The following is a 24,254-nucleotide window of genomic DNA, read 5'->3' as shown; positions in this document are numbered from 1 at the left end:
TTATGCTTGTTTAGCGAGGAAGCGGCGTTCGGAATGCAGTATCTGTACCTTGTTTCTACGCCTCCGTAGAACACCAGCGCTGCGACCTTTCGTATATACACGGTCACCAGCACTATAAGGACAAACGGGAGCACGCCCCTCGCTGGAGATACAGTGAGGTGCGCCAGGATTTCCTGAGTTCGCGGAGTTGGTCCCATCGTTCAATGGTCTCGATACAGTCGAGCGCAGAATGCGAGTAGCATCAGGAACGACAAGAAAATGAAGAAGACGGGCCTGAGAGCAGAAACTTCCGTGTACACGTCGTTCCGTGTCCACTTATTTCCAGTTTTCGTTTTAACCGTGCGAGCGTCTTGAATCCGAAACCGACGCGGCGTTGCGGTCCTATCGGAACGGGAAGGATCCTTGCGGCATCATTTGTCTCCCAGCACGCAGCCCAGCCCTGTGGCTCCCCGCCACACACATACACATATATTTAGCAACCGGAAAATATTTATACAAGCGTATACGCTGTAAGAAAAAAAAAAAAAAGGCGTGCCTGCTTTTTTACGAACACCTTGGGAAACTGTATATATACCATCGAGGCTTAGGGCATGAAAGCAGACGCGCAAAGGTAAAGCGCTTCACCGCACATGCTCATGCACATACGTCAGCAGAGCAGGAACCTGTAGCGGCAGAAAAAAAAAAAATACAGCGTGCGACTTAGTACTCTTAATGCGGCGTTTTCATTCGGCTAAAAGTGCGGGAATTGCTTGGCAACGAAACCTCGTAATTTCGCGCCAAGCACGTGCCATGCTAGCGGAAATAATTGGCGCGCTGAAGAGTTTTACGGCAGGCATCAGTAGAACGAAAGTAAGCGATCACGGAACTGCATGTGGTGCAACGCACGCGAGAGCTCGCTTTCGAAAGCAATGCGGGGCAAAGTTACAGAAGAAACCAAGGTAGTCTTCTGCAGATAACCTCCACAGCCTTCACTTTTCCAGGAACTACAAGACGTTCACTGCTATTTGACATTACAAGAACGTCTTATTTCTGCTTAGCTATGTGTGAGAGGCTCGACCAGCCGGAGTTCCCTGGTAACATGTTCGGGGCACACGTTGAAGAAAATTACGGAGACCGGAGAGGCCGCAGTATTGACGACACTAGACAGACCTGGCTTGCGACACCATAAAGCACGCGATTTTCCTAGTAAGTTACGCCAGCCCAATCAAAGGAGATGGCGGTTTTACGGTTCATGTAGATCCTTTTGAATTTTTTTTTCTATTTGTCGTACTGCATAAATTATGCTAAGCCTAACATGGGGGCGGGTGTCATCCAGAAAAGGAAATCCGAAATCTCTTCAAATATCCAACATTCTCATGTTATAACGCCATCTTTCAAATCAAACTCGCTGCCGAAGAGGAAAGGAATTCACAATGGACATATACATATATGTTTATGCTGCTTACTAAGTTCACCTAACGCTCTTTCACGCAGCGCCAGTCGGAACCTTAAGGTAGCACACAATCGCGAACTACGCTCAACATACTTCGCAAAGGCCGAGCACTTTCTGACTCCCACTAGGGCATCCTGATGACAATAAACGACCTACAGGTCCATTCAGAAGGTCGCGCGCCCGACACCAAAAGGCCAAACTGGCCTCTGCTCTTGTTTCTCCAGAGGCGCAATTTGAAGGCTATACATACAGAGCCAACCCCCATCCCCGACCTGCGGGCCTTGCCTTCACCCGCCATATATTCCTCTCATTTTACGAATAAGCCGACAAAGAAAAAAAAAAAAATGTTTGACAACGTGCAAGCTCATCTGGTCTTGAGAAAGTTCCAACGCTTTTACAGCACGCAAATAAGAGTAGCTCGGCGGTACTCGACTGGCTATGGTCGTCTGAAGACCTCACAGATGGCCCCAAACGGTCTTTCTCTAGCCATTCACTCCCGAAAATTGAATACGCTGTCAATAACTATTTGTCCCACCTGTTTGGTTGCTCTAACTTGACCAAGCTACAGTTGAATGTTGACGAAACAAAATACGTATCGTTCATGCCAGTAATAAGCCTAAGGATACTGGCATAGAAATGTTTTTGGTGGCAGAAATAGCCTTGTGCACCGATAGCGAACCGTTCAAACGAAACTTTGCTCGCTCGGGTATGCGACGCAAAAGAAAAAAAGAAGTGAGGATTTTGCCATGCGAGAGGAGATGGACGCTGTTTCTTGGTTCAGAAGAAGGGAGCGAGGCTGCATGGTAACCATGCACATTGCCGCAATTTCACGCGGGCCACTGAATAGTCTTTTCATAGCTTACACGTCACTCGTGGACATCTCAATACTGTCACTCCGACAAAAGAGACTTTAATAGTAGCCCCAAACAAAACAGGAATGTTATCGCTTTGCAAAGAAATACCTTTATGACTGCGCTATAAAAATATGCAAACCATCGAGTCCGTAGATATTTACGTTGTTTCACTACTTTCCGACACTGTCACCAAAGAGCGGCTACGCGCAGCTGCTCGGTATGTGAGCACGCAATCTGTGTAGCATCCAGGCAGCCACCTGTGCCAGTTTCAGATCAGCACATGGCTTGATCGCACGTCATATCACGTAGCCGCGTTCCAGACTGCAAACATCGAAAATGAAGCACTATAATGCCCTAATCCTGGAGCCTACAAACACTACTGCACAGCGAGCCTGGGGCTCGAGTGGGTCTGCCTGCTTGAGCAAAATGATGCCCTTTAGTACATATCATGAAGTATGTACATAGACGTTGAGCTATTACAAGCGCTCGGGACAAAACCGGACATGAATAGCCTGAAATTAGCGTGCGGCTATATATTAAGCCTGCCCACTCATGCATATTCATGCTGATGTGCAGGAGCACGGTCGACCGAATGTAAGCATCGCTGCAGCTGAATATGCTTGAGCACGTGCGCGCCGTCTGCCAGGAGAGAGGGTCTAAATTAGAAGCAAGCATTGAGCATAGACACGTAAAGGCATGCCTGCTTGTTTCAACTGCACGCAATTTCGTTCACACATGTCGACAAATAATGCCTTATATTATTTATATTATGGTTACTGGTGGCGCGTTTAGAGGGACAGTCCTGGCAGCCACATTTATAATCAGGCACCATTGGTATAACAGCAATATTTAGGCACCATTGATATGGAATGCTAGTGAATAGTGGTCGGCTACATAAAATCATCTTAACCCGCCTGTAGCGAATTTCTTCCAAAGATAAAACTATTATAAGCTAATACTAAACATCCATTCTGCATCGAGTACATTCAGGTTCTTCCCCAGTGGATCATATACGCTGGCGGAAGCGAGTGTAGGATCAACTCAGCATGGCCATCACTTTTTCTCCTGCACCATGCCGCACGCGGGACGTGCCCCAGCTGCAGCGGGACAGTCGACAATCCGCGCGTGCAGCACGTTGGCCGAGGTAGGCGACTTGGAGCCGCTGCAGCGCTTGGCCAACGTCTCGTTGAGGCTCTTGAGCATGGTCGAGTTGGGCCGCGAGAGGCTGCGCTCGGCCAGCAGCGCTTCGGCCAGCCGGGTGTGTCGCTCGGACCGGATAGCCGCGTCCATCAGCAGCAGGTCGAAGACGTCGCGCTGCGCGTTGCTGCCTCCGATGCGCAGCACGTCGTAGCGCACGGCCGCCAGCTTCTCGGCTGCATCGTCGAAGCGCCGCTGGCTGTGCGCCACCATAGCCTGCATTACCGGAAGGCCCACTTCGGCCATGATCCGCCGCTGGTCGGCGGGCCAGCCTCCGTCCTCGCATCTGCCCAGGTCCCGTTGTGGCGGAGGGTTAAGCAGGGCCTCGGCGTCGTCGCCGATGCCTAGGTATGCCATAAGAAAGTGCAGCTGGTTGAAGACTAGGATGCGGTCGTCGTGGTGCCCGTACGCCACGTCCCACACGCCGGGCCAGCGGGTCGACAATTTCTCCTGAGGCACGTTGCGCAGCTGCAGTCGGTATAACAGGGACGCTGCGTCCACGTAGTCCAGCATGGCACCCGAGCCGCGTAGCCGGTTGGCGACCTGGCCGTCGAAGATGTCCAACGCCGCCTCCACCTCGCCCTTTTCGACATGGTAGACGGCCCAGTGCCAGAAGTTGTGGCATGCGAGCATGGCGCACGGCTCCCAGTCGGCCAGTGTGCGGCTCATGAACGAAATGCCACCATCCGGGTCGGCCTGCATCTCGTACACGTGCGCCAGCGCGTGCGTCGCCCATGCGTCGTGGCGGTTTAGGCGCAGCGCTTCCTCGCCAGACTTGCGCGCGTCTTCGAACAGGTTCGTCTCGCACTGACCAAAGGCCAGCATGCCGTGCAGGTACGAGTATAGCGGCGCCGACGGCTTCCACCGTGGAAGCACGCGCGCGACGGAGTCGCGAATCTGGCGCTGGCAGCCCAGGTAGAAATACGTGTCGTGCGCGAATTTGAGCGCTAGCATGTCGGTCGGGTTGTCGATCAGAATGTCTTCCCAAAGCGAAGCGGCTCGCGACATACGGCCCCGAGACCAAGCTAGCACGGCATCGACGTGAAGCTGCTCGCGGCGCTCCAGTTGGCCTCGGCTCGCGATGGAGTCCAGTACATCGAGGTCACCAGATAGTTGCGCGTTCTTGAGCACGGAGTCGCCGGATCCTATGAGTGTCAAGCCGACGTTCAGTACCTGCCCCATGGTAAAGTGTGGGTCAGCTTTTTTCAGGCTGTCCAGGGTTCCTGACAGCCCACCCAGTGTCGGGTCATCGTACCAGCCCACATACTGGCTGAGTGCAGCGTCAAACAGCTTGCAGGCTTGATCGCTCGTCGTGTTGAGCGGCAGCTTTTCCGCCTTCCAAGCAGCGCAATCGCGCCAGTTTTGGCGTAACGTCAGCGTGGTGGACATGGCGCAGACTACGGCGACACGCTAAGAAATTGCTCCGTTAACGTAGGTTCGCACGTTTTAACACTGCTCTGTGCCCTGTTGTCTGACGCGATAAGCGTTTCACATAACTCACGGTTTTATCGGGCTGGAGCTTTGGCTGGAGGCGTTCTCGCGAGCAGCCGACGCGTCCTACACAATGTTGAGAACTGACAAGCTCGCAAGGTTTTCAACAGCTGTTTCGCCTTAAACAAATTGCTCACAATAACCCTTACAAATTACTGCCATACAAAGTTATTTTAGTTACAAACTTATTTAACATATTGAAGTAGTTTTTACGCTAACTTAATTAATTGCCTTTTATTTTGTTTAGCGAGATGTTGACGTTCTGTTGGCAACGCGTTTCGCGATCTCTGTGTAGAAGGAGTTGCGGGTTCGCCACATGTTTCATAGGGGACTAGCAAATTAAAAGTTTATATGTAATCAGCATGACCTTATGACAATGTTTGCGTCACTTCGTGTTACAGCTCATTTAGCCCGCTGTTGTGTGGTGTGCTCGAAGTTCAACGGAGTGCTACCACGGATTGCATCATGTGAAATTGGTTAGTGAGTTCCCTGAAATATTGCTCGAGACATCATATGTAGTCGGTTGAATTAAAGAAAAGCAAATTCAAGCGTTGTTGTTTTTTTTTTTTTTTTTTGTCCAGGCATTTCTTCCAACTGTCTCGTGGCTGGCCCGCGGAGAAGACAGTTTCATGTTTCATCGAGCCTTCTGAAGAAGGACTACTACGATGTCCTTGGAGTGCCTAGGAATGCAAGTCAAAAAGATATCAAGAAAGCCTATTATCAAGTAAGTAGACAAAATTAGAATGGAAAGAAACTTTGGAATTTCTCAGCAGACGCTTTCAAAAATATCTCGCTTACTTGTTAATCGCAGGCGCAATGCTTTCGTGACACTCGCGGCACGTGTGTCGGCATGAAACTTTACTTTTACGAAGTCGAAACTTGGTTGTTTTAAATTTGTGCTACTTTCTACTGCATTGCTTGAATATGGCATATAATTGGATGCAGTCTCATTTCGTTGCATACTTTACGTATTATGTTCTTTCTGTGGTTTGACGAATACACACTGACTTTCTCGTCTCTTTCCAACGCAGCTCGCCAAGAAGTATCACCCAGACACGAACAAGGGAGACCCTGAGGCAGCAAAAAAGTTTCAAGAAGTCTCCGAAGCATATGAAGTAAGAAATCTGCCAAACTGCAGCTGAAACTAATAATTCAAGGAAAAGTGACAAAACACACACTCTGCTTATCTTATGTTTTGCTGCTTCTGTTTGCTGAAATGTTGCTTGGGAAACATGAGTAAGTTTGAGTGAAACAAATGTGTATACTCTGGAGAAAAGCTTTTTGTTATGTTTGCTTAAGATTACATTATCTGCACCATGCTTAATGCTAGTCTTGTATAAATGCATTTCCACGTTTCTGGAACTAGGCAGTTTTATCATGTATTGTCATGTGTTTTTGAAGTAGATCTTACCCTAGACTGATGGCGTTACTCGTCTACAGAAGGCATTCTTTCCTTCTGGAAGTTTCCAAACTCATTTTTCCAATATATGACTCCCAAATCCTTTGATTAGCCAGTAACATGTTAGCTGAACTGTTTGAGCTTCTCTGCACACGTGGGAAGCAGCGGACTTGAGCCGCTGCTGGTGTAGCCAAGTGGCTCTGGTGTTAGCTGGGGTAACACGGGTTGCTCCACCCTTCCTACCCTAAACTAGCTGCTGTTTTAAGAAATATCTTCATTCTTCCTTCCAGCTAACATCGAACATTAATGTCATGGACTTGTAGCCGTCCTGAGAACGTTTTTTTTTTAATCTTTACTTCAGAACTTGGTCCAAGGTCTGCAATTCTTTTATAATAAAATCTTTTGTAACAGATTTAAATGTTCTAATTGCTTTAATGGCAAAAATAATGTGCATGTTTCAGGGTCATACATACTACAAGAGAGGTGCGAGGAAGTGTGCAGTAGCAATGGAGCTGGTTAAGGCTTTATTATGTATAGAGCTTGCGCAGTAGTGCATGAAATCGCCTTGTGCACAAATTTAGCTTTTGGTTGTAGCCATCATCAAATACAGCTTCAGTGGCATTTTAATAAGGGGGGATGCGGGGCTGAAATCATGATTTTCACACGCACAAAAAAAAAGATGTTTTTTTTTTTTTTTAATTTTGTACTGTTTAGAATTTTGCAAAACAGGCAAGAGACAGAACATGGGATGAAACCACTTGTTGGATAGTTTGTTTCTCGCGCTTCTTCCTCGAAAAAGGCCTGCTATCGGTAGACCAACTGAAGAAATAGCAAAAAGAAAAGGCCTATTTTGGGCTGCGGCAACTGCAGATTGGCTGGTAAACCTAAACAGAAGCTTTGATTGACCAATACAAAGCATGTGATCTTTGATTGCTGTATTCGTGCCACCAGAGCCTGACTAAGCAGACTTTGCTTTGGTTATGTGGGACGCTGGTTATCTTCCTTACTCTTTGCAAGTTTGCTGTGCTTTGTGATTTATTGTGGGATTGCAAGATGCCTGCAACAAAGTCTTTGACATGGAGAAGCTTTGGGAAGCGAAAACGCTCCAGGACATTTAGAGGCCAAAGCAACGCTGATCGACTGTGAGCACATGAGTCTCTCTCTTGGGACTTGCCGGGCCTTAGCGTGCTGCCAGCGACCGAAGTGAGCCCTTCTACCTCCGGTGATAGTTTGTCACCTTTGGAAATGACAAGTGGATATGCTGAAGGTACTGAGTGCCAACTGACTGCTTATGAAAGAAAGGTTGCGCTGCTTTGCCAGGGCTGACATTATGGCGGTGAAAGTAAGGAAACGACCAAGTTCAGTGGTTACTGCTTTGTAAAACTCGCAACCATCAAGGTGTTGGTAACGTCGCTTCTGTGCCCGCATTGTTACAGACAGTCACTAGACTTGGAAGTGACTGGTATGGGTGTTAATCTACAGTTTATTGGAATGTGTAGCCGGTGTTGTGACATGAAGAAGGCCGTACACAGCCCTCCCGTGAAATCCAGCTGGCAGCCTGAGCAGTCGGTTTGCCTTGTAGTTGCTAGCTCGGCATCAACTACCAAACAATGGCAAACTTTTTCGTGGGCATGGAAGCGCCTGTGTCCATGCACCACAAAACATGTCGGGAAGTTGTGGGAAAGGCGCATCGAGTAGTGATGGAAGCTGCGTGTGATGTGATGCATGAAGCGGGGATCGCTGTGAGAGCAAGCAACTCCACTACTAGCTGCAATGAACTTTTGGATGTGTGTGTGGGAGTTACGACAGCACTTGGCACAAACGCGGTCACACTTCGTATTTCTGCCTTGGCGTTGTAATTGAGCTTGAAATGGAGCTTGTGCTGGATTTTTTTGTGCAGTTCAACTATGTCATGGCTGCAATTATGGTTCCAAAGGTGGTGAAGATGAACATTCCGATTGGAAAAAAGCCCACACTGAGGTCTGCCAGAAGAACTTTGCTGGATTGTCTAACGCTATAGAAGTTCAAGCAGCAGGGATAATATTCAGTTGCTGTAAGGAGATTCACAACATGCAATACACAACAGCGCTCTGCGATGGTGACAGCAAATCCTTCCTGCATGTCTCCAGTCTAGACCTCTATGACAAAGAGATCATCAAAGAGGACTGTATGAACCATGTTGCTAAACGGGTTTATGCTGGAATTGAAAATATAAGAACGAAAAAAGGTCTAGGAGGCAAGGGGAAGGGGACGCAAAATACCATAAACAAACTTGCTGCTTACTACGCCTCTGTCCTAAAAGACATTGTTCCGGATGTGAAAAAAAATGCAGAGAGGAATATTAGCGACACTTTTCCACTCCTACTCAACAGACGAAGTCCCACGACATGATGCTTGCCCATATGGTGAGGACTCCTGGTGTCACTACAATTGCCACAAAGCATTAGTTGTGGCTGGGAAACCATCAAACCCCTCTGTCCAGCTTTCAGCAGAGACATTGCCGAAGAGTTGGTGCCACTCTGCAGCAGGCTAAGCCGGAGCCTCTTGCACGATGTTCAAGAGTGCAAATGCAGAATGCAAAACAAGTCATTCAATAAGCTGGTATAGAAGAGGTGTCCAAAGACTGAATTTGCTTCTTTGAGGACAGTTCAGACTGCAGCAGCCTTTGCTGTGCTGGACTTCAATGAAGGTGCATGTGGCATCATGAGAGTGCTCCACAAGCTGCAGACGGAATAGGGAGCCCAGACGAAGTGGCATGTCCAGTAGGCAACCAAATAAAGCGTTTTGCAAGCGCAAACAAGGGTGCCGGACAGCTGTAAAGCTGAAAAAAGGAGAAGGTGACTCAAAGCAATTGCCACAGGGCAGCGTCGAGTTGAAGAGGAGGGCCCAACGTATGCAGCAGGGCACTCCGATTAATTATTTTTGGCCTCAAAATTAAACGGCCTGTTCCTGAATTTATTTTTCTCAGTTCGTGCTCTTTGCTGGAACATGACCGTTAGGAAAACCATCATTTCCAAACTCTTTTGCTAGAAGTGCTCCCAAAGTTGGTTTTTGGACTAAAAATATGTCGGGAACAGGATAAGGTATGTTTTGTATTCCTAACCATTCTACAAAATAATAAAAATCATCGATATATAATGACAAAAAGGATTAACCTTGTTTTCAAAATAATGAGATTTTTACAAAATTGTCATGATGATCCCGCGATAGGCCTTATTCTGCACCATGAACTATCTAGAACGTATCTAATCGCAAACAATTAGTTTACCTTCATTTTTTTTAAATGATAATTTTCCTAAGGTGACTTAATAAGCTGAGAATTTTCCTAAGCACTTGATTTCTCAATATGGCAGCTACAGTTTTTTTTTTTTTCTATTTGAGCAAGGGCAATAGAATTTAGAACATATTCTAATTGCAAGAAAATAAACTACTCAAAATTACATCAAAATGGTTGCAGCAGTTCGAAAGTTGACCCTTTAGCCCCGCATCCCCCCTTAAGCAGGCGAGTTCTGAACATGTCTGTGTAGTGCTTTAAAGTATTAGTTTTTCTGTATCGGTGGGGCTCATCACTGTCCCCCTTGAAAATCTGTCTTTGTCTGACTACCTTTATCAGCCTTCTAGCACTCTCCTTTGCTAGTTCTGACATTTAGGAAAGCTTAGATATTGCACCTTTAAAATAAAAAGCCAATATCATCAACAAAGAGGGGTATGCTGGCTAAGCCCAGTGCAAAGCTGCATTAAAGACGTGTTTACTTTGACATTTCTTGTCATCACAGTGGCTCACACACTACTTTTCTAAGCAGCATAGATAACATTTATGCAGCAACAAATCTTACTTGATCATATCTTTCTGAGGTGACCTAAATACAAATTTTTAAAAGCTAGAACTCAAGGTGCTGTTAAATACTTTAAAAGGACATCAATATCAAATCCAGCCAGATTTTGTTTGCTGCGAAAGTTGGTTGTGTGGTGGCTCTTTTTGCCAGCGTAGGCAGCAGAAGGTGCATTTGTTGCTGAGGACATTGGATCTGGATTTAAAAATGTGGCATTTGTTTTACCCTGCTATTTTCTTTGCAAGATGGCCATCACTGGTATCATTGTATTTCATTTTTTAGCTTTTCTGTGTTAGGAATGCTCAGTTTTCAACCAGAGTAGCCCCTGGTCATTAAAAATTAGTACAGGTTTTTCCTTGTAGAAACTTGAAGGCTAGTTTTCTTGTCAGTAAACCTGCGTCGACTGTCATTTCTCATAGGCATTCATAAAATAGGCATTCATAACAGCACTTTTTCTGATTGTTCATCTTTGTTGATGCATGCAGACTTACGTTTATCATGAGGTGTGCTGACTGAACAGATTTTATCATGTTGTTATGAAAGGTATATATACGAAGGCTTTTTTTTTTTGCACTTAGGAGCCTACGATGTCATCTGCGAAATCATTTTGTACACAAGTTCAGTTGTCAGCTATAGCTATTAACAAATGTAGCTTCAGTAAGCATCTTGTTGAGTAGGAATACACATTATTTTAAATGTTTTATTTAAATTTGTTTTTTAATAGGCACCTAATTCTAAGCGACGGCACTCAAGCCCTCACTTCGACCCTTTGGTCAAATATAAAGAGAAAGTTTTGATTGTAAAGGACCAGTCCACAGTGTTGACGCACAAGAATAGAAACAAAACAGAGTGCTAAACTCTCAGTAAGCAGTGAATCCGTAACAACTTACCCGGATAGCTGTTCTAGAAGGCTTTTAGCTCCACAGTGGGTGTCTCCCTTCGATTTCAGGAGCCCCAGTCAAAGCTTGCTATATTGCACTGTCACATTTGAAAATGCTTACAAAGCATAAAACTACTAACAGCGTGCATTCAGTGGTGATGAAATGGCCAGTGTGCCAAGTCCTGCATTATGCTTGGACCTGCCATTACAGTGTGAAGTTGCAGGCACGGCAGTGTGGATGAAAATATAAACAGTGCGATGCATGGCCTTGCAGGTGTTGAGTGATGATGGCAAGCGGCAGCAGTATGACAGCTGGGGCTCAGCGTCGGGCTTTGGTGGCAGTGCCAGTGGTGCAGGCGGCCCTCAGGGCTCATGGGGGCCAGAAGGCTTCCATTCAACCATTGACCCGGAAGAGCTCTTCCGCAAGATATTTGGGGACCTCGGTGGCCGGACGGGATTCTCTGACTTTGACTTCTCGGAGTCTCAATTTGGCTTTGGTGGAGCACAGGAGGTGAGTTCTGCTGCGGGTGTGTTGAGTGGCAGTGTCCTTATCTGTACATAATTTTAAAAGACGGAGCAGTGCAAAGATAGGAAAAAAAAAAACCAGAAAACAAGTACACATGATGCTATTCTGCATGTAAACTTTGTCTTGCTGCATTGTTTTTTGAGCTACCTGACTGAAAATAGGAATGATGAAAGGGCTTTAAAGATGCCTCGTTTAACATGAGCGTGTTAAAGGCCCCATTGTCCATGAAAACAAGCATCAACATTTTCTGCGGAATTTCCATTGTGAGCAAACAATCACGTGTATGCTTCTGACAGGTCATAGTGGCAGGTAATGTGGACAGGTACTGATAGGTGGTTAGGTTGTGTGACGTTACATGACAACATAACATTGTCAAGTTAGCAGCAGCCAACTCTGTCAGCTGCTGTTAAATGAAGGCTCACTAGCTGTGCTTCTGCAGCAGGGTGCACAAAGTAATAACTCGAGTAATATGCAGAAAGCACATTCAGAGAAATGCCAAAACAGTGAGCTTAGCATGACCATTAGTAATCACTGGCTCACAGGCTAGTTCCCAGAAATAACAGCTGTATTTCAGTGGCGACAAAGTACAAATTTCTCTGTGTAGGAGAAGCTCACGTCAAGGCGAGGACAAGGAAGGACAGGAGACACACGAGCGCTAACTTTCAACCAAGTGAGGCTGCTAGGTTGCAAGTTAGTGCTCGTGTGTCTCCTGTCCTTCCTCGTCCTCGTCTCGATACCTTACCAGCACCCCCAAACTGCCATGTTATGCGTGTAGATTTTGGTTCACGTTAAAGAGTACAAAGCATTTGAAATTCGTCTGCAGCCCTCTGATATGCCATATCTTGTGGCCCACATGCCACTTTGGTACAGTAGATCTACTTACCTGACTGAAAGTGCACATATGTGTTAAATGTTGATTATAAATTTGATCACCAATGTTTTGTAAAAAAGAAATAATTTCAATCACCTTTCATTTTAACTCTTGAGTACAAAACTTTGGTCAATAGCAAATGCAGGATGAAGACAACTAAGGCTACTTTACTATAGAAAGGCTGCCATGGAAGTTGCACTAAATTCCCTCTGAGCCTTTTCGTGAGGTAATACTGGTGCTGGTGCTGGTGATGGCGGTGGCGAGATGCTTGTGGAAACCATGTCAGTGAAGGTATGCAACCAAAGGCCAAATTACAAACCTCTCTACAACTCCTCCACAATTGAGAGCGCTCTGAAAAGCACGTTCCTGTTGGTTGCAGCCGCCATATTGAAAGGTTGTGTCATTTGTAGCCACTACTGCATTGTAGAGGCAAAAAAGCAGATGAAGTTGCACACCCTAATTATTTTCTTCATGCTTTTAGTACCATCGTACACTGCCTTTTTATATACGATTCATAGAAAGCAGGAACTAGCTGTGGAATCACTTGCTTTCCTGAAGGCCACAAAGTTTACAATTCTCCTCGACCAGCACACCCTCATGGTGACAGAAGTTACCCGCGAGACAGTTCAGCTTCAAAACTGTAGATGCTTCTTGTATTGTTTGATGTTTTCAAGCTTGAAATACAGTTTCTTGAAAAAGTGAAGCATGACTTGTTCTATTCGTTGGGTGTACCTATAAAACAGTTAGCGAGTGGCTTCTTGACGGGCGAATAAATGATCCAGGGCGGCACCCTGCTGTCACTGGTTAATTCTGCATTTTGTCATGAGCTGACGAGTTGATGCCTCACCTAGCTATTTCAGTGTCATCATTTTCATGTTATGTTCTGTAACTTGAGAGCTAATTGCGTACTTCGGCCCCGGGGTTCTTCCCAGTGAATCTCAAAGAGGGGATCGTCTAGCATCGAGCTTGAAGGGAGATTCAGAGTGGTAGCAAGAATAGCAAAGCACGAGAATATGCATTTAAATCACACTTAACTCTTTCACTGTTGTACTTCGTGTTAATCTTGCATTTCTGTCAAGTTTTCCTGTGCGTAGCTTTGACTTTAGTTCCTTCATTTGCCTAATGGCATATGCCACGGTAGGAAAAGAAAAAGTAGCTTATCTGTGCGAGTAGTGTATCAGAAGTGACAGAACTGTGTGTTTGTGTACGGTGCTCTTTGCCACTCCATTTGTGAATGTACGCACTACTAAATAGAGAATGTAAATATTATGGGGAAAAAGAAACGAGTAAAGGTTGCTTTCCCCGTCTGACAGCTGATCGAGTAATAAGCAGATGATGACAGGTATTAGCATTCTTCTGGGCAGAAAGGTTGGCAAAGTGCTGCCAGATGTTTTGAGGATAATTTGAAATGCACTACTTGTTATTCTGCATTGCTCAGTGAATATGAGTGCCGTTTGGTGCTGTGAAGCTGAAAGTCGCAGATTTGATCGGGATGTCTTGTGATGTACTGTCTCATCACCAACACTCAACGAAGGTTTGGTTTTCTTAGTTGTTTCTATTAAAGGGCCCATGAAAAGCTATTTTACGAAAACTAGAACATGCGCACAAGTAATCGGTGTCCCATCAATCGTCTCAGCAACACAAAAAGTTTTAAGCTACTTTTATTAGCATTGAATGGGTGATCGAAAATGCTGCTCCTCCTCTCCCCCTTCAACTTAGCTCGCGCAGGCACGTAAGAAAAGATGAAGAAAACACATTGTGATGGCGCCCCATCACGCCCCATCCCTCACACGTAACTTGGGAGCATCCAATGAGCGGGTGCACCCTGCAAGCTTGTGATGTCACAAGTGAGGTTTCTACGCAGTGCACGCGCAGATGTGTCGCCGCAAGTGGTCGCCAAGAGCACTTATTAAAAGTTATTCGCAAATTATACTCTCCACGCAAAGTTTTCAAATTTCACTCGAATACTCATAAGGACCACCTCTATGGATTTGGAGCATTCCTAGAATGCCCCTGGAATAGAGGCTTTACAAAAATTAGCGCCATCTAGTGAAAGCGACAGAAACTGTGCGCGGCGGCCATGTTTTGTTCAGTCCGCCCGCGCCTCCTATCGAGTACGCTGTCAACGTGTGCCTTCGTGGAACCCGTGCTTGCACCGCAAGGTGCATTGGAATGATCACAAGCGATTGTTTCTGCCAGCACCAAGCTCTATTCGGAATGATGCCAGCATGTTGCTGCGTGCCCTTCTGCAGCAAGCGCACCGTCGTAGATGCGCACAGAAACAAGATATACGCGTGTATGTGACCACTCGTTTGCAATCCTAATCGGTTTTACAAGTGTCACTTGCATCATGTAAAGCATTACTGCACGTCCCTCTGACTGGGAGCTAGCTCACAGAATGTGCTATCACCTAAAACAGCAAGGTTGTTTTGCGTGCTACGGAGCCTCGTTAAACTTTAATGATATGCTTCGATGGAGGACACGGGAGAAGGAGCAATGCATGTATACCGAACGCTATAGTTCGAACACGTTCTTTGAAACCTTTTGTACGTAGGTCGCATTTACCATTGTGTATTTGATTTAAGACAAGGGCATGATTACCGAAACTACTTTTCACAGTCGTACGAAATTGTAGTGCTTGGTGCAGAGAGCAATACGGCTGTCTAGTGTGCCCGAGGCACGCTGCAAAAGCGGCTGCCAAACCCGCGGCGTCTAGTAAAGCAGGAGAAGATGACATCCCACTAGTGTGTTGTAATATGCTCACGTCCAGCCCGTTTCGAAAGATGTCATCGCGTGATAATACATGCGAAGTCCGGTCCGCGTCCAGAGCGCGCAGCTCAGGTTTGCATTCTGTGCCTTCATACGTGCTAGTGCGGCCGATAAAATAACGAAGTTTGCTTTTCACTTTTGTGCATTTTATCGAGTCGCCCTATGGTTCGCTAATTGACAGCCACCTGAAATTCAGTTGATTTTGTAAATATGCCGATTTCTTGTTTATTCCCTCTGTCAGATAGCAGACATTTGAAGCCTTAACCTCATATGAAAGTGCTGTCATGGGAAGCTTCGAGGAACTCTGAGGAACGGGAACTCGGCTGAAACGAAAAGAAATTTGAAAAGTCAACTCACATTACTGCGAAGTGTCAGTGCTTGGTGGAACTAGCTGTGTTCATAAAGTCAGATTTATATTATATAATACTGTTATAAAACATTAGGGGGACACTTCAGCTCCGCCGTTAAGGGTATGACACGATAGCGTCTCTCTCTCTCTCTCTCTCTCTCACACACGTTTTCTTTCTTCTCTTTTTGAATTTTTAGCTTTTATTTATTTTATATTTCGATTATTTGTTTCTTTACTTTATTTAACGTTTTATATTTTTGTACACCAATACTCGTTGTCAGCAACAATCACCTTTCAATTCTGAGCAATTCGACACCTCTGAACACATTCAATTATTTCAATTAATTACACATTCTAGATTTTCTTCATTAGCATCACCAATTACTGGTTTTTCTTCTGAGCGTTTTGTCACCTTTAACCCCTCAATTTTAATTTTTTTTTCTTTTTTGTTGCTTTATTTTATCAATTGGTCAATTAATTACAAATATTTTATCTCATCACCACCTATTGCACACCAATCAACCTTCACTCACTGGAAGGAGAAATTAGCATGACACATTTTTCTTTTTTTTTTTTTTTTTTTTTACGCAGCCCCCGATTATTTCCTAGACCCGTGCCAATAACTGCGTCGATGGCATAGGCAGGAAAGTGCTAAACGCCATTCCGACTTACGTCAAATTACGCATGATTCTTTCATCTCAAAACAAATTGCATCCTCGCTCGTTTCACCAACAAGTATCCCACTGGTAGCAGTGGGATAAGCGACGGTGATGCGCAAACCAAGCAAACTCTCGATCGTCTCTCATAGTCGTTAAAGTAAATAGCAAAGGCACACAGACAAAAAAAAATCTACACATTACAAAATTCTAGATACTGTACCTGGATACGGATGACGCTGCGCGGATCGACGAGGGGCCCATGCACGACTCGAGCAGTTTGTAACCGCTACGCCTTGGCTGTCAAGATACGCTTCTTGGCTTCGCTAACAGACACCGCCAGGGACAGAAGAGAGGTCCAAGCACAGCACACTAGGTTACAACATGAAAAGTGCGGGCAGAACGGCGGGCGCTGACGGACGGACACGAAACGAGCCAAAGCGAACGGATGGAGCGAACAAAATATGGCTGCCAGCGCCGGATCAGCGTGCCGCTCATGGTTGCCAGACTTACTTTTGTAAACCCTCTATTCTGCCCATGATATCTACACGACTGGGCAGTTCTGACAAGCTGAGCATGTCTGAGTAGTTTGTGTTTGTATTAAAACAAATTCTTGGCAGCAAACATTCCAAGCTGGGTACTAACCATTTTAATTTTTCACAGAATGGACAATACTGAACACAACCGTTCAAAAGTTTAGAGTTTGCTAAATTTGCAACCCTTCAGAACAAAAATTGTACGTGTGACAAGCCATTCATTTTCTGTCACAGTTTAAGAAACTTGCTGTAAGCTGAACTTGAGTCAGTGGTTGCAGCTGATCAGTTGTTTGTATTACTCATTGCTGGCCCAAATTCTGCAGGTGATCCTGAACCTGACGTTCCAGCAAGCTGCCCGAGGAGTCAACAAGGATGTGACCATCAACGTTGTTGACACCTGCCGCCGTTGTCAGGGCACCCGTAGTGAGCCAGGCACCAAACTAGTCCGATGCCCATTTTGTAACGGAAGTGGCATGGTGAGGACGCAATTTTTTGTCGCCACTGTGCTTTTTGTCAGGAAATAAGAAAAAAATGCTTCTCTGTGTCTTCTGAATGCAATTTTCATCCCTTTCCTTGCCCTGTCTTTCCAGTTTTCAAAATTTGATACAAGCAAGTCTTGGTGCTACCATAATTTACGAATACTGCAGAAACCATTAAATTCTGACATGATACTTCTTTCTATTGCATTTCTGCAAAAGGAATGAAAGGGTGTTGTGTAGGGATTCAATAAACTATATAAGCAGCAGCAGTTGATTAGACCTGGCCTGGGTTTTGTAGATAAAGGAACACGACAGAGGAAGCAGAAAAATGAAGAACATGGCAAAATGCTTACGGCAAATCAGTGTATGTCAAGAGAAGCACAGAACATAATGCATCAAACGTTACTTCCACACTGAGTATCCTGGTAGCTTCAACAACTGCAGTCCTCCCTGCAGTCCTCTTTTTTTTTTTTTCTTGTTTTCTTCGTGCTCTTCGTCCGTCTCGCCTGTTCATGCTGCTCATCACCCGACACTTCTGCCGTGCCTTGCTCGTCTGTGCAGGAGACTATCAGCACCGGTCCCTTTGTGATGAGGAGCACGTGTCGGCACTGCCACGGCACTCGCATGCACGTGCAGAACCCGTGCCAGGAGTGCCATGCCAAGGGCACTACTGTGCAGCGCAAGACAGTCACAGTCCCCGTGCCTGCCGGTACGCTAAGTAACAAGTGAAGGAACACCTGCATTTTCAGGCGGGATTTCCACCAAAACTAAGGTTGAGGTTGACGCTTTTGATTTAGCACTGTAGAGCAAGCCACATCCCAGATAACACCTTGAACAACAAGAAACATTTTTGGTTTCGTGTAGTGCAAATGCAACTTGGGATGGGAGAGATGTTCTTTATTTTTGCCAGGGGACATGCTTTGCATGGTGGCTGCAATATAGAAAGGCATCAGAAATGAGGTCTTTATGCATTTATATCTGGTAAGAAGAAAAATTATGGGATTGAACTTAATGAACCTAATGCCTTTTTTTTTTCCTTTTTATACTTACTGAAACGGAGTGGCGTCCGTTCGCTGTGCGATGTCGATGCACAACACCAGGTAGTCGAAGTTACTGGAGCCCCCCACCGTGGCTTCTCTACGCAGCCCATCGTTGGGGCAGAAGTTGAGTACAGGGTTGAGTACTTGACGAGGAGCATTTCTTTATTGTTGAAAAATGAGAAGGAGGGAAGGGGGAAGTATGAAGGGCACCCGAGAGGCAGAGGCGTTCCGGTGTGCTCGTAATCCCTTAATCGCGACAGCAACACAAGGCAGAAAAGAGCAGGTAATGGACGCGGCGGTTATTGTCGCAAGAGACGTCTCTTGCTCTGCACCCTATTTCTGCCCCCCCAAAAAGGTTTGGCCAGCATGGTGAAGGGGTTTTTGCTATGCAGAGAAGCAGAATTCCAGAGTTTTGCGAAGTCCAATGCTAGCTTTGCTGATCAGCTGCTGATAAATTCATATTAAGCCATGCAACTCTACTGTCTCCGAAAGAAAAAAAAGAAAAGAGAGGCTAGAGTTACTATATGGGCTTTGCCAGAGCTGCGCATTCCATTTCTTTCGCCGCCAAGCGACCGTGTACCACCGTGAAGCCAACCCGACAGGCATTCCGGCTATGTTGCATCATCACACACGGACGGCGTGCCGCGCTGTGTGTGAGCTACAGTGATGCTGACTTATTTTGATTAGGACATTCAAAGTAATCACTTCTCGACTGCTTTCTGGTCTTGCTGCTCGCCTCCTGCAAATATAACATATGGCTTCACTGCACAACTTGGTTGCTTATGAGGCACCTCGTGCAACTCTGGCAAAGCCGATATAGTAACGCTATGAGAGGCCGGGCAACAGCGCTATCTGACTTTTTGTAAGCACTCTGGCCACATGAGCTGGTGCATGAGTTGAATGTGACTGTGCTGATCACACCTTATATTTTTGATCAGATTTTGGAACTGTGTTTTTGTCCGTAGAATTTAGTTATTCCTGCACAGTGAAAACGTTCCTCTGTTAATTCAGCAAGATTATAGCGGCCCATACAGGGCTAAAGAAAAAGCGTGCCTTTGAGAAATGTCTGTTAAGAGGAAATTAAATCTTTTGCTTAGAAGCTTAAAATGAGTATTTCTCGTCATCTACGATCTCATTTTGAGCATCAAAAAGAAAGGAAAACAGTGTGGTACAAGTGCACTAAGAAAAAGGTGTTGCTAAGTGAGCTTGATGTGATCTCATAATATAGTGGCAATGGTAGGGACGATGGGAATTACTGTGCTTAACAACATTAGTCATATTGTGTATTTCACGCGTTAGCAGTAATCGGTGAGCGGTATGAGTTCATTTTGTTTTTTTTTTTTTTTTGCTGCTAATTTTATTTATTACAGAACTAGCGTTGTTATTGGTTAAAGCAGTTTGCCTTGCAGCATTCAGTGGCTGTCTTGGTGCATTGACATGTTCGGTGATATATTGTAATTCACCAAAGTCCGTAGCTATTTTTGTGGCCTTTTGTGGTCCAATGAAAGCCTGAAAAATACATTTTGTTTCTGAGACTCTTTTATGTTGGTTGTTGCCGTGGCATAGGCAAGTGGTACCCTCACTGTTAAAACGTTCTCTACTCATGTGATTTTGGAGTAATGTTGAGGATTTAGTTGCAGTTCCTTTCTTACTGTGCTGATTGTATAAAAAGGAAATGAGTGATGAGAGGCGTGCTTTGCGGTGCATGAGCGCAGAAGCCTATTAGCTCATGGACTGCGCCAACCTCTGGCTGGTCGCACTTAACTCGAACCTTCGCATGCCAGATTTTTGATATATCTCTGACGTCCCTATAAAAACTTCTCATGTTAAGCGATGGTTACGAACCGATTGGTTTATAAACACCGCTCGGACCTAAATGAATTCTGTAGCATGGGATATTTCAATCGCATCTGTATGCAGAGATACGTCGGTGTGTTTGACCGAAGATTGGCTGTTGCTCCAAAATATACTGATATTACTGCTACTGAAATATTCTCCTGCTCCAAAAGCTGCTTCAAAATCCTGCCCCTAGTTAGGCAAATACTGTACTATGTGTACCCTCATGATGGATGTTACAAGCACTCAAACGGTTCCGGAAAGCAGATAACATTTAATTCGTAGATTATTGCAGAATTGTCAGCAGATGGAAATATAATACGTCAAATGAGTTGTTGAATCAAACTTTAATTGGGGGGCTATCACTTGCAGTACACCTTGCTGAGCTCGATATTAAAGGAGTATAGACACATGATTTTTGGGTCCTTGTTTAATTCTTTGTAATGACGCCTAAGACATTACTGTACACGGATCATCACATCGTATTCGCCTGCAACTGCTAAATATTGTTTAATTGAATTTCTTTTCTGGTCTGTATCGGTTCCAACAGCCGAGGAGGGCTAGCTGTGACGTCACAGTCAAGTTTAGGTCACGTGAGTAATGAAAATATGGCAATATAATCATTCCTGTATAATTGGAATTCACTACAATGATAAAGCCTCATCATTGATAAAGACAGCCTGCCTCAAGAACAGGAATCACTACAAGTGAAGAATCTGTGACGATATTGCTGTCTTTTTTTTAATGCCACGCGTCAAAACTTGACTGTGATGTCACAGCCATCTCTCGTCTGCTGAAACTGAAACTGGTGAGAAAAGAAAATTCAGTTATGAATTATTTAGCGGTCATGGGTGAGAACTGCGTGCGGATTGATATGCGGGAATGACTTACGCATCAAGAAGAAAAATTTCACCAGAATTTGGTGTCTATAGTCCTTTAAGTGCAGTTGTGCTTTGCAACCTGTATCTTTTTTTATTTTTTTGGCTTCTCATTATGAATATTATTTTTTTTGTGTGTGTGTGCAACATCCTGTTGCATATTTCTAGCTCCATATTTTGGTTTTCTCATGACAATAACGTGCAAACTTTGCAAACTTTGTGTGTGCAGTGGAAAAGTTGAAGATTTTCTTGCTGTCTCTGCAGGCTGAGCTGAGAATTCCATTTGTTTCCTCTTTTCCAGGTGTGGAAGATGGACAAACAGTGCGTATGCAAGTGGGCAAGAAGGAGCTCTTCGTCACATTCAAGGTTAGTTAAGATCCCTTTTTTTGAAGTGTCTGCACTTGCCATTATCTGCTGGAGTGTAGCACAACAACGATTCTAATGCGAAGGCTACTTGAGGTAAGGAACAAGAGTGTACTGGCAAAAGTTCACATCCTCTCCAAAACCGTGGTGGCTGTTCTGTGTTCAGTTGAGCTGAGGATGAGAAACGTAAGTCCAGAGCCACCTGGCATTAATGGTGTAGGCGATGAACAGATGAAGTTGAGAATGGGGCACAGGACCCTATCTTTTAAGGGACACATACATTTCAAACGAGAAAGAGACATCGACCAGTAAACACTGAACAGATGGGATTGAAACAGGATTGTGTCTCCATAGCCATGTACTTGCTATTGCAGTTAAACCTCAGTGTAACAGACTTCAGTTTAACAAAATCCTTGATGTAACGGAAGTATTTTTGCTTTCTCAACCTCTGTGTCCATTGTACACCATGTATATTTTAGCCTCGGTATAACAAAGTAAATTTTATTTCACTTTCTGTGTAGCAAAATTTTGTTGCTGCTTCAAAATGCCCGAGCGAAAAAAGTTTGCTGCGAATGGGAAAGGTTGAGCAGAGCGCATACCGAAGTGAGCATCGTCGCATGTGCGTGAAGGTGCGCCACCTGGAAGACTGGTGAAGAGCGCATGCTGGCGAAGCTGCGTCATTTGGGGCAATACGGGTGAGGTTCATGAACGCAGCATTGGGGGAAACCACTAGGCAGCACGAGCGTATTCGCAACGCGCAGCCAGCAAGACTGGACGTCGCAATCCTGCCCGAACTAGGTGCCGAATGCGGTGCGATCAGTGCCTGTACTCAAAGGGACCTGCACTGCGATTATCTTTTTTAGACTAAAGCTCAGTAAAAAAACTGGAAGGGTAGGCACACCTGTCGGCCTGACAACCTCACTTTCCACTCGGCCACTGTGCGTGCTCACAAAGAAATACGCGCATGCTCGTCCTTGTGGCACAAGGCGATGATCTTTCTGATATGGGTTTCATTTCATCATTTGTGAAGGAGGGCACCATTCTCGTTGTCGCTGATTTGAAAAAAGCAGTGCGAAAAAGCCGCCGTTGCTCGCTGCCGCCGGCCTTCATTTCCTTGGATCTACGCGGCTGCAATGGCGGCGGTAGCCTAACGCAGTGCCGAGTCGGCAACGTGATCGGGAATTCAAAGTTGATTTAGGTGGCGATGATATGTCCACATCGTCCCCATCACGCACATAACGCCCAGTTCTATCAAAATTCTAGGCTTTCTCTCTGAATAGTCTGTGAAATGTTCTGGAGGGTTTTCTACCTGCCAGATGGCAAATTACGATGTTACGAAATTTCAATTTAGCGAAGCAAACGCTGCCGATTTTGTTGTATCGAGATTTAACGGTTATTTTCTTTTTAAAGATAAGCTTTTCTTAGATATTGAGATGGCTTCTGTGATGTTTATGTACCACTGTTGGTAGACATCAGTCAGATAAGAGGTGAGCTTTGTCAACTGTAATAAGCTAGCTTACAGATTTGGCACTAAACAGTTCTGTGCTTGATTGCAATCAGAAATTTGTAGCTGGTTATAAGTAATAGTCACACCACTTCTTAGAATGTCAAAAATGAGGCTTTCCTTGGCGATGCTGGTCGGCAAATCTCTGCCACTGTGCACCTTTGTCGAAAAGTGTGCACCGTAAAATGACGTCAGTCACTCTATGCCACTGCATGGTGCTTATGCCACGTGACATTCTCTGTCCCTCCTGTGTGTGCTACAGGGCTCGCAGCTGCTCACTGTTAAAGGGGTATTCACACGAGAGAGAAACCCACTCCTGTTCTGGGATGTTGTGAAAACAAGCCGCCTTCGGGTGCCGGAACCGGCTTCCCGGGGTCCTCTCGGTGGTGGGGTGCTCTTTGTTGGCTGGCAGAAAAGCTCCCTTGGGAAGAGTGGTGTCTGCAGCCTTTTGTTCGTTCTCCTGGCAAGGTCGCATTCTGCAGGAAGCGCATTGTAGCTGGTTGTGGCAGGGTGGAATGCTCCTTTGCACAATGCTTATTGTGACCTACCAAGAAATATTCTTTTCCATTTTCACTGGCTGAAGAGTACCAACTACTTCGGTATGTTGATCGTGCGGAGTACAATAAAAGAATTTTGAGTATGCTTTTATGGAAGACCGTAGTGAAATGGACGGTTGTATGCCACCCTTTCTGCTAGTGGGACTCATAATTAGTACAGAATGCTCGTAGTAAATTAAAAACAGCTGGCATCCAGTGTTGCTGCAGGCAGTCTTCCAACAACAATGAAAATCGCATTCTACAGTGCTTTCCTTCTGCCATTTATCACGTACAGGCTTCGCGTCTGGAATGCGATAACTAAAGAGAATAATCAAAATATCTCGCGGAAAAACTCGTTGCTAAAATAATTGCTAACATGCCGTCACATGTGCACACTGCAGTATACTTTGATAACTTACCATCGCCATGTCAGCGACTTTACACACCCTGAGACTTTTATGCATGCATAAAATGCTCTATTTGATTAGATACACGCCTGCTTATCCAGTGCAGAATCACAACGTTTGGTCCTTTCCACTCTGCTGTGTCACTAATCATATGTAGTCATTCTACTGCAACTTTCCGAAGCAACTGGACATTCTCGTGAAATATGGCATGACCATAGAAAAAAAAATTTGCCGTGGCTTTAGCTCAGCTAGGCCAGGATATACGGTACCTAGCAAAAGCATGTGTGCCTGGCACTGGGCTGCCTACTTCTCTCCAATCCAATCTAATCCCATCCAATCCAGTCTAATCTAATCCAAACCAATTTAGTCCAGTCAAGTACAGTTCATTCCAGTGAAATACAATCCAACCAATCCTGTC

At 45.2% G+C, this 24,254-nt stretch overlaps 2 protein-coding genes across 3 annotated transcripts in view; one reads left to right on the top strand and one right to left on the bottom strand.

Moving 5' to 3' along the window:
• Positions 1-514: 514 nt before the first annotated feature.
• Positions 515-5,073, bottom strand: LOC146191510 (tetratricopeptide repeat protein 38-like). Its single transcript, XM_084602018.1, has one exon. The coding sequence runs from the start codon at positions 4,870-4,872 to the stop codon at positions 3,340-3,342; it is 1,533 nt and encodes a 510-aa protein (XP_084458144.1). The 5' UTR covers positions 4,873-5,073; the 3' UTR covers positions 515-3,339.
• A 169-nt stretch (positions 5,074-5,242) lies between these two features.
• The window catches only part of LOC146191509 (dnaJ homolog l(2)tid, mitochondrial), a 33,973-nt gene continuing 14,961 nt past the window's right edge, over positions 5,243-24,254 (top strand). For both annotated transcript variants that reach the window (XM_084602019.1, XM_084602020.1), the window contains exons 1-7: positions 5,243-5,450; positions 5,556-5,698; positions 6,006-6,089; positions 11,361-11,597; positions 17,117-17,269; positions 17,834-17,981; positions 21,328-21,392. In XM_084602019.1, the coding sequence (XP_084458145.1) occupies positions 5,345-5,450; positions 5,556-5,698; positions 6,006-6,089; positions 11,361-11,597; positions 17,117-17,269; positions 17,834-17,981; positions 21,328-21,392 (936 nt within the window). In that variant the 5' untranslated portion in view covers positions 5,243-5,344. The remainder of the gene's footprint in view (positions 5,451-5,555; positions 5,699-6,005; positions 6,090-11,360; positions 11,598-17,116; positions 17,270-17,833; positions 17,982-21,327; positions 21,393-24,254) is intronic.

This window comes from Amblyomma maculatum, chromosome 4, assembly GCF_055883805.1.
Source record: "Amblyomma maculatum isolate TAMU_Amacu chromosome 4, ASM5588380v1, whole genome shotgun sequence".
NCBI classification, from domain to species: Eukaryota; Metazoa; Arthropoda; class Arachnida; order Ixodida; family Ixodidae; genus Amblyomma; species Amblyomma maculatum.
This window is presented reverse-complemented; position numbering and strand designations above follow the sequence as displayed.